The 17,124-nt window shown below is 44.8% G+C and overlaps 1 protein-coding gene across 4 annotated transcripts in view; it reads left to right on the top strand.

Annotated features, from left to right (window-relative positions):
* RAPGEF4 (Rap guanine nucleotide exchange factor 4) overlaps positions 1-17,124 on the top strand; it is a 316,664-nt gene that overhangs the window by 40,726 nt on the left and 258,814 nt on the right. For all 4 annotated transcript variants that reach the window (XM_067741524.1, XM_067741521.1, XM_067741523.1 and 1 more), the window contains exon 2: positions 16,563-16,705. In XM_067741524.1, the coding sequence (XP_067597625.1) occupies positions 16,563-16,705 (143 nt within the window). The remainder of the gene's footprint in view (positions 1-16,562; positions 16,706-17,124) is intronic.

The following is a 17,124-nucleotide window of genomic DNA, read 5'->3' as shown; positions in this document are numbered from 1 at the left end:
TGATTTCCACCATTTTATCTTCCAGCTCACTTACCTGATCTTCTGCCTCAGTTATTCTGCTATTGATTCCTTCTAGAGTATTTTTAATTTCAGTAAGTGTGTTGTTCATCACTGTTTGTTTGCTCTTTTTTTTTTCTTTTTTTTTTTTTGCGGTACGCGGGCCTCTCACTGTTGTGGCCTCTCCCGTTACGGAGCACAGGCTCCGGACGCGCAGGCTCAGCGGCCATGGCTCACGGGCCCAGCCGCTCCGCGGCACGTGGGATCCTCCCGGACCGGGGCATGAACCCGTGTCCCCTGCATCGGCAGGCGGACTCTCAACCACTGCGCCGCCAGGGAAGCCCTGTTTGTTTGCCCTTTAGTTCTCCTAGATCCTTGTTAAATGTTTCTTGTATTTTCTCCATTCTGTTTCTGAGATTTTGGATCATCTTTACTGTCATTACTCTGAATTCTTTTTCAGGTAGGTTGCCTATTTCATCTTCATTTATTTGGTCTTGTAGGTTTTTACCTTGCTCCTTCGTCTATAACATATTTTTTTGTCGTTTCTTTTTTTCTTTTTTTTTTTTTTGATGGGTGGTGCTGTATTCCTGTCTTATTGGTTGTTTGTCCTGGTAACCTCTAGCACTGGAGTTTGCAGGCAGTTGGATAGATCTGGATCTTGGTGCTGAGATGAGGACCTCTGGGAGGCCTCACTCCAATTGATATTCCCTTGGGTCTGAGGTTCTCTGTTAGTCCAGAGGTTTGGACCCGGAGCTCCCACCACAGGAGCTGGGGACCAACCTCCAGCCTGGGAAACAAGATCCCACAAGCTTTGTGGCCCAGTTAAGAAAATAAAAAATAAAGAAAGAAAGATAAAAAAGGAGCAGTGCAGTATCAAAGAATAAAAATCAAAATTAAATTAGAAAGATTAAAAAGCATATTAGGAAAAATAAAACTATAATTGAAACAACTGCAACAAGGTAAAATAAAAGAACAACAGAGAAAGGAAAGAAAAAAAAAGGAGGGGGGAACAAACCAAAAGGAGGGAACAATAACAAAGTATAAAGAATAAAGTAAAATTAGAAAAATTAAAGATTTATTTGGACAAATAAAAATATAAAAGCGTCAACAACAATGAATCTACAAGGTAAAACCGAACCCCAATCTAAAAGAGGAGAAAAGAAAAAAAAAAAAAAAGCCTTGGCTTTGGGGGCGGCGTTTAGGCAGGGGTGGGGTTTAGAGTGGGGCAGGACCTAGGCGGGTGGGGTGGTGATGTTTGAGCATGGGGCGGGGCCTCTGCTTAGGACCTGCACAGAAGGGGAGAGGCAACATGTGGAAATGAGGGCCTCTGGAGTGTGGAGTTCTGGAGTTTGGGTGTAGGGCCGTGAGTGAGGGTGTGTGGGTGGGGTTTAGGCCCAGCTCGTTGGAGGGGGTCTCAGTGGGGGTCTCCAAGTGTAGAGGTTGGGCCCTGGGTGGGGGTGTAGGGGCGGGGCTTGGGCTCTGCTTGGCAGGAGGGAGGCTCCAAGGGCAGGATTATGCCCAGGAGCCCAACAATCTCCCCCGGCCCAAGTGGATAGGGAAAGCACTGGCCCTTCCCTTCCATTCCTCTGCACCCCTCCCCCACCATCTTCCCCAGGATCTCCCCCGTGACCACTGGACCCCTAACTGTTGGTGGGTCCCACTGGGTGTAGGAACTCCTCCCCTCCCCCAGCCCCCCCTCAGGGGTGCCGTCCCAGCAGTCTGTGCTTTACTTTTGCTCCCCCTTCCCTCCCTCTCACTCCCTCAGGACCCGCACAGCTGGGGGTGGCCTAGTTGGGCAGAGGATCAGGCCCGGGATCTCAGCAGGTTCCTGGGAGCCCAAGTGGGCAGGGAAAACCTGGCCACACTCCCTTTTGATCCTCTGCCCTCCCTGTGGTTCCCCAATTTCCCCCTTCGGGCATGGGATCCCTTCCCCTCCCCCAGCCACCCCTCGGGGACGCCAGTCCCATCCTGCCTCCACTTCTCCTCCCCCTTCACTCCCCCACACCCCACGTCCTACCCAGTTGCTGGGGTTTCCTCCTGTCCCCTTAGGTGTCTGTTGGTCCCCCACCGGTGCCTGGTATGTGCCCTAGTTGTGAGGAGACGCAAATTCCACGTCCTCCTTGTACGCCATCTTGACTCCGCCCTCCCAATCTACTCTTAATCCCATCCAATGAATATTTTTTCTTTTCATATTTTGTATTTTTCAGTTTTAGAATCTTCATTTGCTTCTTTTTTGAGAGTATCTGTTTCTCTACTGATATTCCCTATCTCTTCCCTCCTAGTGCTAATCTTTCCTTCTAAGTCCTTAAACATATTTATAATAGCTGTTTTAAAGTCTTTGTTTGGTATTTCCACCATCCCTATCATCTCAATAGAAAACAGGTCTGTTTCTATTGACTTCTTCCTGATTATGAGTCACATTTCCCTGTTCCCTCACATACATGGTAATTTCTGATTGTATGCTAGACATTATGATCCTCTCATATTGAGAGTCTGGAGTTTGTTACTTTCTTTAAAGCAAGTCATCTTCTGTTTTCATAGGCAGGTAACTTATATTGACCAATCAGTAAGTTTCTATTGAGTCTTGTTTCTATTGAGATTTATTTTTAAGCCTTGCTAGCGTAGTTCTAGGTTTGAGGCTAGAATGATCTTCTTTGAGTCTCAGTTGAATGTCCAGGGTGATGGGTGGGGTCTGTCTACTCTGGCTGGTCAGGGCTGCTATATCTCTCAGCACTGTATGACTTACAGAATCTCCATGCAGCTTCTACTCCCCAGGAGCCATTGCCTCCCAGGCTTCTCCATGAGTATTGGTCTGCACATTTGCAGCTAATGAGTCAGGAAGACCCTGCTGCTAAATTTTGGAGCCCTTTCTATGAACAGCTTCCCTCTCTCTGGTTCACTTCACTGCAGATTTCATCTACTTCAGCATTCCTGAATTCTAACTTCTGCCCCACTAGCCCCATGAGACTGCCATGCTCTACTTGGGCTCTCCCTCTCTGCCTGTGTTCCAGAAAGTATCTCCAGGCAAGGCATCAAGGTTATTGTGTGGATCACCTCTTGTGTTTCTGTTCTTCCTAGAATCATAGTCCTGCATTGCCTGTTATCTAATGTCTGAGAGCAGTTGCTTCCTGTATTTTGTTCAACTTTTAAATTGTTTACTGTGGCACCAGTTATTCCATCATAGCAGGAGTAGACGTTCTCTTCTTTTTGTATTGAAACAATAGATTTTTTTAATAAATAGAAAATTCCTTATATTAAAAAAAATTAATTGCCATTCTACATATTGCTTAAGTGGTTAATCTGCAGCATCAGTTATAGAGATGGTTTTGTTAGTGAACTAAAGACACCTATAAGGCTTTCTTTGACTGTTGGCTAATATGTGTACTTCAATAACAGGTTGATGAGTTGATGAAATTAATGCTGGTTGAAAACCTTTGGTTCTAAGTCAAAATGATGCCCCCCTTGACACATTAAGTTCTTTTTTTCTGTCCTCTCTTGGGTTCCTTGCTGGAAGTGCTGGAATTCTTGTAATTTAGTCCTACTGCCTGAGTTCTAGTTCTTTATGAGGCTTGAACACTCAAGCTTCCATAACTCATCATTAATCTAGAGATGTGTCTTCAGCCAGTGTGTCTACATACCAAATTTTCTACTCCTATCTGTTATTTATCAAATAAGGTAAAATTTAGGCCTACCTCCTCCAATTTAAATATATTTATATCCATTACAAGTATTGTGGGGCAGGACAGATTAGTTACCACAAGAACAGCCTATTTATCTCCGCACAGGAATGATAAACGCCCTTGTAGTTGTTGGTCCTCTATTATATATTCTAGTTTAGAACCATTTTCAATTTGTGCCTAGTTTAATGGATTTGTTGGAGTGCATATCTTCAAAAATGTTACTGGTCGTCTTTTTTTCTGGGATGCAGCTTTAGAACTACATTATTTCCATTTCCCATATGGTTTTTACCTTCAGAAAAGGCTGAGTAATATCACATTTTTGCATATTTAGGTTTACTAAATTAGTCATGAAAATTATCATGGGCTCACATGAAAAAAATGTAAATGGATCCTACAAGAAATCTTGGTGAATAATTAAGCTGCTGTTAAAAATGAAATGATTCTTAGTTCATTCTTTCACTGAGAACACTGGAAGTCTGAGGATTTATTATTACTCTAATTTGGTAAGTGTGGTCACGAAGAGCAAAAAGTTTATAGACGGGGCTTCCCTGGTGGCGCGGTGGTTGAGAGTCCGCCTGCCGATGCAGGGGACGCGGGTTTGTGCCCCAGTCTGGGAAGATCCCACATGCTGCGGAGCGGCTGGGCGCGTGAGCCATGGCCGCTGAGCCTGCGCGTCCGGAGCCTCTGCTCCACAACGGGAGAGGCCACAACAGTGAGAGGCCTGCGTACCGCAAAAAAAAGAAAAAAGTTTATAGACAGATAGCTTCTTAAGCAAAAAGTAATATAATTTTCCTTGAAATGTTATTCACTTTTAATAATAATAATACATTCACGTGTACAAATACAAAAGGCACAAAAGTATATTTATTCTTTCAACAGTGTTCATTGGGCATCTGCTATATGCCAGGCACTGTTCAGGGTACTGGAAGTATAGCAGAATCCAAACAGACAGATAATCCCTGCCTTCACGGAGCTTACATTCTAGTGGAGGCAATCAACAAAATAAATAACTTATTTGTTATTATAAATATTATGTTAGGAAATATTAAGTGCTATGGAAAAAGAGAATTCTGGATAAAAATAGGTTGGGTGCTGCTGAGAGGCCTGGGATTTTAAATAGGTGTCAGGATCAGCTTCGCCGAGAAGAGAATTTGTGCTCAAACTTGCAGTAGGTGAGGGAGGGAGTCTTGCAGATATCTGGGAAAGAGCATCCCTGGCAGGAGGAATAGCTATTGCAAAGCTCTCAGGTGGGGCAGAGGCCTTCAAGGGACAGCAGAGACACCTGTGTGTCTGGATAAGAGCGAGTAAGAGGAGAATAGATGAGGAGGTTCCAAAGGAAATAGGTGACGGGGGTGAGGCATGGGGACCAGATTATCCACCATCATCGTAGCATACCCGCTTCCCTTTCAGAGCCAGAGATTTTCAGCCAGCTGATCCAGGGAGGTAAAGGCATTTTCAAACTCCCTGCTCAAAATGCGCTTCCCTCTGCTGCTGCTCATGTGTTGGAATGGATAAAAGATTGAGAATAATGTCCTCCCCTCCTCTCCCCCATCCTCAGCCTTCCTTTTCTCACTTTGTTTCACCGTCAAGTGTCTCCTTGTTGCCCAGGAATAGAGAGTGCTGAGAAATGGTTATCAGAAAGATCTGACTCTAGAGGTTCCCATTTCCTGTTCTCTAATCCTCACAACCTAAGGGTCTTAGGGCCTTTCAAATGTTTAGTTGTAGCAATGGCAATTTTTTGAACAGAGTTATCTCAAATTTGAATGTAGCACTAAGTAGTGTGGAATGATTTTCGAGAGTGTCTGCATGCTATGGTGAAAATTACATGGGGAAAAAAAGCCATCATTTCAAACTTATCAGCAAAACGTTTTTAAAGAAGCATCAGTTATCTGAGTCATCCCAGAAGCCATTCTAAAAGTTTAAGGAGCCAAAAGAAATTATTTTTAACTTAATGCTAATAGGGCAAGTGTATTATTAGCTGGGGAAAATTATGATAGCTGTCTTCTTTATGTGCTGCTTGGGGTCCAGTAAGCATCCAGTTTGGCTGGGCTTTGGGGACCTCTGACTACAGTGTGTGGTGGAGAGATGTGTGCCCAACCTGATGATACTGTGCTGAGTTTAGACACTCATGTACAGTCAGAGAAGATTTTTGAAAAGGGTCTGCTAAAACTGGGCAAGCCCATACTTTGATTTTGTATTTGTAACAAGACAAATTACAGCACCCTGAGTCTGGTCAAAAGGTTTCCCTCTCTCTCTTCACTAATAAATGCAGGATCAGCCTTTTTTTTTTTTTTTTTTTAAATAAATTTCATTTATTTATTTATTTTTGGCTGCACTGGGTCTTTGTTGCTGCACGCGTGCTTTCTCTAGTTGCAGTGAGTGGGGGCTACTCTTTGTTGTGGTGCGTGGGCGTCTCGTTGTGGTGGCGTCTCTTGTTGCGGAGCACAGGCTCTAGGCACGCAGACTTCAGTAGTTGTGGCGCGCAGGCTCTAGAGTGCAGGCTTAGTAGTTGTGGTGCACGGGCTTAGTTGCTCTGTGGCATATGCGATCTTCCCGGACCAGGGCTCAAACCCGTGTCCCTTGCATTGGCAGGTGGATTCTTAACCACTGCGCCGTCAGGGAAGCCCCAGGATCAGTCTTATTTAGATATTAGCAAGGCTGGTCCTGGTCTCGGCCTGAAGACAGGCTTTTTCAACAGTCCAAAGAGCCCTGGGCCCCAGAGCTGGCGTAGCTCTCTCGGTAGGACAGATGACACACTGGTCACCTGCAAAAGAGAGGTGGAAGTATTCTGACTCCTCCTGTTGCTCTGCTCAGGGCCAAAATGGTGGCCCCTGGTGACCTCCAGTCACAATTCTCTTATCTCATTTGGGACCCTGGGGGGCCGTTTTCTCTTCATTCTTTTATAGGGACATAAAAGCAAGTGGGCATGATTTCTAAATAGGGAGACATCAGGCCAGGAATGTGCAGACTTAACACGTTCTGCTCCCTGGTGGCTGACATGCAGGCCATATTTTGGAAGAGTCACAGAGGTCATGGTGTGCCTTGTGACAGTCTCAGCTGTGAGGATAAAAAGCTGCAGTTGCGGGCTTCCCTGGTGGTGCAGTGGTGGAGAGTCCGCCTGCCGATGCAGGCGACGCGGGTTCGTGCCCCGGTCCGGGAGGATCCCACATGCCGCGGAGCGGCTGGGCCCATGAGCCATGGCTGCTGAGCCTGCACGTCCGGAGCCTGTGCTCCGCAACGGGAGAGGCCACAACAGTGAGAGGCCCGCGTACCGCAAAAAAAAAAAAAAAAAAAAAAAAAAAAAAAAAACTGCAGTTGCACCTGGGGTCCATCAATGGGATTTTTTTCTGAGAGTCACCCTGAACATGGGCAGAATCAATAGACGAGGGAGAATTTTGGCAGTTGGTTGAGTTGAGGGGTGCGCTCATGTGCGTGTGGGAGTGGCTGGGTGTGTGTGTGACGTTAAAGGAAAAGATGCTGATGCTGTGGTTGAGAATCCGCCTGCCAGTGCAGGGGACATGGGTTCGGGCCCTGGTCTGGGAAGATCCCACATGCCGCAGAGGAGCTAAGCCTGTGCGCCACAACTACTGAGCCTGCGCTCTAGAGCCCGCGAACCACAACTACGGAGCCCACATGCCACAACTACTGAGCCTGCGTGCTGCAGCTCTGAAACCCGCACGCCTAGAGCCCGTGCTCTGCAACGAGAAGCCACCGCAATGAGAAGCCCGCACACCGCGACGAACAGTAACCCCCGCTCACCGCAACTAGAGCAAGACCCCGAGCAGCAACGAAGATCCAACGCAGCCAAAAATAAATAAATAAATTTATATTTAAAAAAAAAAAGACACTGAGTCTTGTTAAAGATAGTAAGCAGGGCTTCCCTGGTGGCGCAGTGGTTGGGAGTCCGCCTGCTGATGCAGGGGATGCGGGTTCAGGCCCCGGTCTGGGAGGATCCCACGTGCTGCGGGGCGGCTGGGCCCGTGAGCCATGGCCGCTGAGCCTGCGCCGTCCGGGGCCTGTGATCCGCAGCGGGAGAGGCCGCGGCAGTGGGAGGCCCGCGTGCCGCAAAGGAGGAAAAAAAAAAAAAACTATTAAAGGTAGTAAGCAGACTTTATTCAGGGCCATTGAGTCAGGCATAGGGACTACCACCATAGGAGTTTGCAGCAGGGGAGAGAGATTGGGCTCAGCTCCGAACACAGCATGGACAAGTGGCAATTTGCAGCCAAGGAGCAAGGTGTGGGGGGTGGGAGGAAGTCAGTGGCTGGAAAATTACTGAGAGGAAACATCAAGGGTAAGGAGGATTCTGGCTAAATTGACCCGACGGGATTCTTGCTGAAGACAAGGGTGATCCTATATCGTCTGGGGGAGAGCGGAGGATGAGGAACCCAATCGAATATGAAGGGTGGTCAGATATCAGGAGTGGGGAGGTTCTGGTTAAACTGACTTTTTAGCAAGGTTCTTGCTAAAACTGCATTTTACAAAGAAGTACACAGATGGGTCTAGGAAAAGGTTCGGGAGTCTGAACACACTTTGGTCAACAAAGAATCTTTATCCGTGTGTATGTGTGTGTTTGTATATGTGTTTGTACATATGTGTGTATACATCTCTGTACATATGGATATGCATGTGTATATCTGTGTGTGTGTGTTAGGAGGTTGGTAGGTAAGAAACTCATAGGGAGAAAAGTCAATAGAACAGGTCTCTAGGGAGAGGAGCCCTACTGACACCACATTTTTTAGGAATAAATGGCACAACAGTGGTGGTACTATAGACGTAAAAAGAGAAACAAGAAAGAACTGATTTTAGGAAGAATTTACAATAGTGCCTTCATGAAGTCTTTGTAGAACTTGTATCCATCAGTGATATCTGTTCTTCTTCTGAATTCATATTTCCTTCTTTCCTATTTTAATTGCACTTCTTACTACATTTCACCTTGATAATTGCTGTATGTGTACAATTCTCCCTAACTCAGTTTGAACTTCCTCAGCGCAGGAACCATGCTCTTTGTATCACCCGAGTGCTTTCTTCTCTCATACAGACACGCAGATTGAATGAATGCATTTTCAACACCTTCTTTCTGAATTTTGTTGACGTTGTTGGGAAAACTTGTAATTAGTAAAGAGTCAACATTTCAGTATTCTAAGTGGTTAATAACCATATAATTAAAATAACATGATAAGTGGTAAACATCTTGAGTTTCAAAGACTTTTGATATATCCACGTCATCACTGGCATTATACACACATGATTTTAGCATACTAATACTTACCTAGCCTCTGTGTAAAATGTTTTTGATGAACATTTCAAAGCCTTTTAAAAAGTTAATAGTGTTATGAAAAGGACGAGATTATAAAGTACGTATTGTTTGAGATCTTACTGTTGTTATAATAGAGAGAGAAAATTATACATGCACACCTATCTATAAACCCTTCCAAAACTACAAGAGAATTCTAATATATGTTTTTAAGCACTTTATTCGTTGCTTTCATCATTAAAAGGTCTTTGTGGCTAACGATGATGATGAAGCTGATGGTACTCATAATAAGAATAGCTTCTGTAGCCCTTTATAATTTGCAAAGCTCCCATGTATTTTCTCGAACTTAACAGTTCATTAGGAGTGGGGGCTAGCTCTTTATAATCCTAAATTACTGTTAAAGCACAAGGAGACAAAACGAACCGCAAAGTCATTTTAATGCAAATGTATTTATTTAGCATTACACCCAATGTTCTGAAATACATTTACTGATCTTCAGAAGACATCTGGAAATTTAGAAAAAATACAAGTGAAGTAGTGGAGGAAATTAAGCATTATATACATTCCCACAAGATGACGGTACTGTTACGACCCGTTATTGTCCATTTCTTGGGTGAGCCTTCTGTTCACGACTATGGGAAGGCAGCTGGGCAGAGAGCACTTTGCCTCCCTTCCCTCCTTTCCTTTCCCTCTTCATCTACTTCCTGCACGCCTCCCACAGGTCTGACTGCTGGGTGTTGGGATCCACTGTCCTGAAAGGTCCCCCAGAGATTCTGTGGGAGGTGGGGGGGGAGGGGGGGCTTACTCAGCAGATTGGTCAGGGTGGGGCCCACCTCACGGCAGAGGATTTGCATATTGATTATCATATAGTCAAACTGAAGTCATCTAAGAGGAGATGTTTTGCTGATTTTATGGTTATTGTACATTTTTCCCCACAGATGCCTGTGTGTTATTATTTCGTGCTCTGACTAATCCAGAAACTGGTTAATTAGTCCCTAGATAATCCCGAGCTGACTGAATTAACATTTAAGAGCACATTACATTTTCACATTGCATTATAACACGTGGGCAGCACCTGGAATCCAGAACCTTTGCTATCCCTCGTACACCTGACTTTGGTAGTTTCCATGTTTGCCTTCTTTGTAGTAAAACAAGGTGCAGCCCAGAACATTGTGGGTACCCATGTTACAGTACTTAGCATACAGTATTCTAATTTTGATTTCGTGGCTCCCTTCCCCACTGGATTGTGAGCTCCCGGTGGGTAGGGTTGGCGTGTTGCTCACCTCTGTTCTTCCAGGGAAAGGTATCTAATGTAAGGTAGGAAAGCAATACAGCTTACCGAATGGATAAATAAAATGAATGCATATTCATGAAAGGATGTGTTTGGCAGAGAGTCATTTATAATTCCATAGATTTTGATAATTCATATTGCAAAGTTAAGTCTTATTTATTTGGGTGCCATTAATTTGAAAGGTAGATGTGATAAAAAGTTATAAATAAGTTGTTAAAACCACGCCTTTCAAAATCATAAACACATTCTAATAAAATTATCTTTTTGTAATGCTAATTTAAGGCATTATTTACCATTACAATTTATATAATACTTAAAAGGATTTTATTTTATCGACAATGGTTTTAGTTTGTGCCTTTTTAACTTAGATGGGTTAACCTCTGTCTGACCTTGCTGTCTGATTTAGACAGTTTTCAGTGACGGACAGTAACATTCATCCTGAAGAGCTAAAGAACCATGAGAAGAAAAAAAACAAAACAAAACAGGAAAACAGTGATGCAGTAGTTAATAAAAAATAAGATCCAAATAGTATTCACCAAATGAATGCATAGAAGAATGATGGTATCTCCAAGAAGACAGCAGCTGCATGCATGACACGTGAAAGAGTAAAATAATGTGATAAGATTCCAAAAAGAAATGATATCAATTGGACTTCAGAGAAGGATGAGAACATTGTTAGGAAAAGCTCTGTGAGGGAAGTGAACCCTAAGCTGGTCATAAGGAACTGAGTCAGGGTGAGAAAAGACTTTGTGTCTGTATTCGTTTTCTATTGCTGGGTAACAAATCACCACAACCTAGTGGCCCAGAGCATCACACCTTTATTACCTCATCAGGTCTGTGGGGCAGGAGCCTAGGCGTGCTTGTCTGCATTTTCTGCTGAAATCAAGGTGCTGACTGGGCTGTGTCCCTATCTGGACTTGGGGACCTCTTTTGAGCTCACTTGGTTGTTGGTAGAATTCAGTTCCTTGCAGTTGTAGGACTGAGGTCCCTGTTTTCTTGCTGGCTGTCAGCCAGGGGCCTCATATATTCCTTGCCACGTAGCCCTTTTGCTATATGGCAGCTTCCTTCTTCAAGGCCAGCAAAAGAATCTCCTACTTTGGGACTTCCTTGGTGGCGCAGTGGTTAAGAATCCGCCTGCCAATGCAGGGGACATGGGTTCGATTCCCTGGTCTGGGAAGATCCCACATGCCACGGAGCAACTAAGCCCGTGTGCCACAACTGCTGAGCCTGCGTGCCACAACTACTGAAGCCCGTGTGCCTAGAGCCTGTGCTCCACAACAAGAGAAGCCACTGCGATGAGAAGACCGTGCACCACAATGAAGAGTAGCCCCTACTCAATGTAACTAGAGAAAGCCTGCACGCAGCAGCGAAGACCCAATGCAACCAAAATAAATAATTTTTTTTTTAATTGAAAAAAAAAGACTCTCCTACTTCTTCTACCTTCTTTTAAAGGACTTGCTTGATTAGGTCAGGCCCACTTGGGAAAAATCTTCCTTGTGATTAACTTAAAGTCAATTGGTTAGGGACCTTAATTATATCTGCAAAATGTCTTTAACTTTGCTTTATATTGTAACGTGTCATGGGAGTGATATCTCTACACTTTTGCCATATTCTATTGACTAAAAGTAAATTAGAGCTTCTGCCTACCCTTAAGGGGATTATATAAGGATGTGGGTCACTGGGGTCACCCTAGGATCCTGCCTACCACAGTGTCTTCTTTTGTAAATGATTCTTTCTACTGCTGTTTGAACATGTTTTAAATGTGAAGTTTTTAGAAAAAGTGATTTAAAACACGGGTCCTGGGTGTCAGAGGGTTGGCTAAGGAAAATAACTTCTCTGAACTTGGAACTTTTACTTAGGGGACCAGATGTACGCAGTTATTAAGGCAAGGAGCGTAGAGTGAGCTATAATTAGAGAAACCTGCATCATCATTTTGTAAGACTGCAAGAGCTTCCTGACTTGTCTCTTAGTTGTTGGTCTTTACACGTTCCCACCTGCCTTTACTTGCAGTCAAGGTGATCTTTCCAAAAGGTACATCCAGTCATGCCACCTTCCTGCTTCGAATACTTCTGCTGACTATTAGACGGAACCAAAGTTCTCCAACTTCCTAGGCCAGGACTGCCATGCCGTTCAGCTTGCTAGCCCAGTACGTGTTTCACGTGCCCTTCATTCACACTCAAATGAGGCCGTGGCCGGAGGGGTTAAGGAGATGGATTTGAGAGACACTGAGTTGGTAGAATTAGCTGCACGTGGTGAGAGAGGACGAGCCTGCTCCATGCGTGGCAATAAGGAGTGCAGGTGCGGTGGCAGATGTCGGAGAGAAGGTGAGTCCAGTTTGAGGTCGCTGTGGAACGTCGCATCCAAGGAATTCTTGTGTGCTTGGCCCTCTGCTGAGTACCACGGGATCTATGAAGGAAGTACCAGGCATGACCTCTGCAGAGAGGAGAATGTATGTGGCATTAGGAAATCATAGATTCCCAAGAGAAGTGGGGCAATGGAAGGATTATCACCTGTGGTAGGTTGCAGAGGTAGGTTGGTAAAGATGTCCGTTAATAGCTGAATGGAATTTTCCCCACTCCATGAATGTCAGAGAAAACATTGCTTTTCGTAGTTTCTGTGGCTTAAATGTTTAAACAATGGGGGAGACATTATTAGGACCTAAATTTGGGGTGCCCACAGAAAATCTCAGGAAGAGAGCTTTCATGCTCGTCCCGGTTATCTCACATTAGCTCTGTCTTTCCAAGTGTCTTTTGTCACTGGGCCTCACACAATCTGGTTATGAATCTTGAAGTTCTCTTGTGCTTGTTTTGGTCTGTATGGAAGTATGGAAGTGCTTCTTTTTTCTGCTGTTTTCAGTTTCTTCTGGAGAGTGTTGGACCAAACATGTTTTTAGGCCTCCCTGGTCTGCCTTCCTAATATGGAACATGCTCTGGGGAGAATAAACAAGGTGGGATGCTGCTTTCCCTCCTGATGGAAGAGGGATTCTAATCTCTCTCTCTTTTCCTGTGTCACTAAGTCGAATCCACCATATCAATGTCCAGCCAATTTCCAGCTCATCTGGTCCTTGTGATTCCCCCCTCCGGTTGACTTAAATGTCGCCATTGCTTTGGGCATGCAGGCTAGTGCCCGCGCTTCTGTAGCGGAGCCCCGTGGGGTTCACACGGCTGCTTGCTGTGGCCCCTGCTCGTGCCAACACTGCTTCCCATGAAGTGCGCTCCGCTGGCTAGAGCTGTCGAGGGTAGCTCTGCCAGCCACTGCGCCTTCACTGCTTGGGAAATGCTTTCCCACCGGACACTCAAAGGCTCTCACTGAAGGTTGTCTGCACCCCTTTATTAACTGCTGAAATTCTAGCACCTGTTTCAGAGCCCCTTGACTTTTGAGAACATGGCTTCTGGTAGGGAGTTGATAAGGCCCTTCCAAAGGGACAAGAGGTGGAAAGAGGCCCTGTGCCCAGTGTGCTGTACCTTCCCTGGTAAGCCTGCAAAGCTCTCAGCTCTTCCGGACACTTGGTCATCTCATAAACAGGCACTAATGCATCAGGATTCTCCTCCCTCTACCCTGGGAAGCAGAGCTCAGGCCCTTTGAGTAGAGGTTAATTGGGAGGCCCGCCGAGGTTGTAAGCAGATTCTTCGAATCTAGTTATCTTGGGCCTGAAAGTGTGACAGGGGTGGGGGCAGAGCCTCTCAATTAAACTCATGAAAGCTGTGTCTTAGGTCTTCCCCTTCGTGACGGGTCACCTGCTCATGTCCTCCAAAAATGTGCATCTCTCATGGTGGGATCTGTCTTCCTCTGATAATGTCCCAAGTTCCTTGGACTCTGGCCCGTGTAGTCCTGACCTCTATGTTAGTCTAGGTGATGCTGTATTAACAACACTCCCCCTCCCCCAACCAAAATCTCGGGGCTTCACACAGTGGCGGTTTATTTGTCACTTCGACAAAGTCTCCATCTTGCGGCTGTAGCATCTGAAGCACCTGCCTCCTCATCAGTTTCCTAGGGCTACTGAAACAAGAGACCACAGACTAGGTGGGATGAAACAACAGAAATGTGTTCTCTTAGGATTCCGGAGGCCAGAAGTCCAAAACCAAGGTGTCGTCAGGGCCAAGTCCCCCTGAAGGCTCTCGGGAATCTCCTTCCTCGTCTCCTTCCAGCTTCTCATGGCTGCCATCAATCCTTGGTGTTTCTTGGCTTAGAGATGCGTCCCTCCTGCCTCTGCCTCCGCCTTCACCTGGCCATCTTCCCTGTGTCTGTTTCCAAATGTCCCTCTTTTTGTAAGGACACCCGTCCTTGGCTTATGGCCCACTCTAATCCAGTGTGAGTTCATCCTAATTTGATTGCATCTGCAAAGACCCTCTTTCCAAATAAGGTCACACTCATGGGTACCGGGTATTAGGGCTTCAGCATATTTTGGGGGAGGGACACAATAGCCCATCACACACTGCAGAGTTGTGGCTGAGGCTGGCCCTTAACAGTTTCACCTCAGAAGTGATGCGTGCTTGATTTGTTCACAGTCCACTGGCCAGAGCATGGCTCCAACATAACTACAAAGGAAGCCGGTAAAAATGTCAGGGAACACGTGGGAATTTGGTGAGCATTACCTGTCTCAGTCACATCCTGGCCCCCCTCGTTTCCTCTGATCCCAGAATGTTCTGGGGGCACTTAGGAGGTGACTATTTTCTGTAGAACGGGACATATCTATCAAAGAACAAATAGACCTGGAAAACGGCTCCAAGAAAAGAAAGAAAATAGTTTATATAATCTGTAAAACTATCCCATTTTTGTTTACTTCTCCAGTTCGTCTTAATCCAGAAAGTACAAAACGGTGGTCAACAAGTTGGATCTAGTCCATAGATGTTTTGTGTGTGGCCCACACAATGTTTAAGAAATGTGAACAAACGTCTAGATCTCTTTCCCTGAATGGCTGAAATACATGACGTCTGGCCCCATGTTTCCACAGAAAGCCAGTGATAAGGAAAATAGCCAATAAGGCCTGCTCCCTGTCGACAGCCCCACCTCTGCAGTTTGCAATTTGTCTTTGCTTTTACCACTGGTTTTGTATAGTAGATATTTTTTTCCTTATATTTGGCTCTTTGTATAATCATTTACTCTACCTAATAGGCCCCGGCAGGCATTTGTGTTTGGGACCTCAATTTTGAGTAAGTATAGCCATCTGTAAAGGAAAACTCGTCCTTCTGTGTTTCCCTTACCCTCATGCTACTACCATACTCCCTACACTTCTGATAACCAGGTGTGTGGGTTTTCCACACATTATGCAATTCTGTGACAACAGCTGGCTGTCCTACAATTCAACTCAATTCTGACACTGTCTACCTGGAGATAACATCAGATCCCACAGGTTAAGGGCTCGGTCCCACAAAACTGCTCCCCGCCCACACACACGTGCAACTTCAGATGTCAGCTGCAAGTCCAAGTTGTTATCTGTGCTTCTGACTGACTGGCTATAAATTGGAGGTTTCCACAAACCCCTCTTGGAGTTCGATGAATTTGCTAGAGAGCAGTTCACGGAACTCAGCGAAACAATTACTTGCTAGATTTTCTATGAAAGGGTGTAGCTTGGGAACAGCCAGATGGAAGAGGTGTACAGGTGAAGTATGGGAAGGGGCATGGAGCTTCCACGCCCTCTCCCAGTGCCACTCTCCCCACATTTCCAGGTGTTCACCAACCCAGAAGCTCTCTGAGCCCCGTTGTTCAGGGATTTTTATGGAGTCTTCAGTACTTAGGCATGCTTGATGAAATTGATTGGCCATTGGTGACTGAACTCAATTTCCAGCCCCTTCACCCCCACGTCAAGGGGTGCGGCTGAAAGTTCCAACCCTCTAATCACATGAGTGGTTCTCCAGGCAGCCAGTCTCCATCCTTAGGTTACCTAGGAGTTTTCCAAAAGTCCCCTCATTAACATAAACTTGGTTGTGGTGGAAAGGGGCTTGACACCCATTTCACTTTTACGGCTCTTAAGCATTTCAGGAACTGAGGACAAGAGGCCAAATATTATAACTGAAGAGGCCCCATGTGGCTCTCATATAAGAAATTACAAGAGTTTTAGGAGCTCTGTGCCAGGAACAGTGAACAATTTCTTATTTCTTACTATTTTATATTTTTTTATTGTAAATCACAATATCACACCATCTGCAGTATTTGTGATTTAAGGTGAACAGTTGACGAAGGCCTGGAAATAGTTACAATGGTTATAGGGGGATAAATATTTGCAGTAAAATATTTGCAATTGGTATATTTGCAAAATTTTAAATATAGTTAGAATAATGCATGTTGACTCAAGTAAGTTCTTTCTGATCTAGCCTTGTGCCTTTTCTCCCCTTTATAGACCATTAGAACGATCCAGTGAAGATGTGGATATAATCTTCACGCGGCTGAAAGAAGTTAAAGCTTTTGAGAAATTTCACCCAAATCTCCTTCATCAGATTTGTTTATGTGGTTATTATGAGAATCTGGAAAAAGGAATAACATGTAAGAAATGCAACTCCAGTGGTGTGTTTTCATGTATAAGTTTGTGCTCATCTGTGGTTACCCTGTGGGGATGGATAGCAAATGGGGTATCTGTGTGCCAAATATTTGAGCTTCAGTCAAAGATACGAGGTTGACATTTCCCTCTCCTTTATTTATTCAGTTCCATGTAGGCACTTCCTTAACTCCTTCATCCACAGCACGTAAATGGTTCTTCCAGGGCAGCCTACTTTCCAGATGGAGCTGGAAGGATGTACTGATTTATACATTCAGCAGTATCCTTAGAAATTCTAAAATATAATTATTTTCTGTAACCCAAGAAATATGGGAGCCAGCAGGATATTAAACAAGACAAAAGGTCTCTTAACTAATGATAATAGTAATTTAAAAACTTAAAGCATAGCTGATTTTACAATAGCAAT

This window comes from Pseudorca crassidens, chromosome 6 (genome assembly GCF_039906515.1).
Source record: "Pseudorca crassidens isolate mPseCra1 chromosome 6, mPseCra1.hap1, whole genome shotgun sequence".
NCBI lineage: Eukaryota > Metazoa > Chordata > Mammalia > Artiodactyla > Delphinidae > Pseudorca > Pseudorca crassidens.
This window is presented reverse-complemented; position numbering and strand designations above follow the sequence as displayed.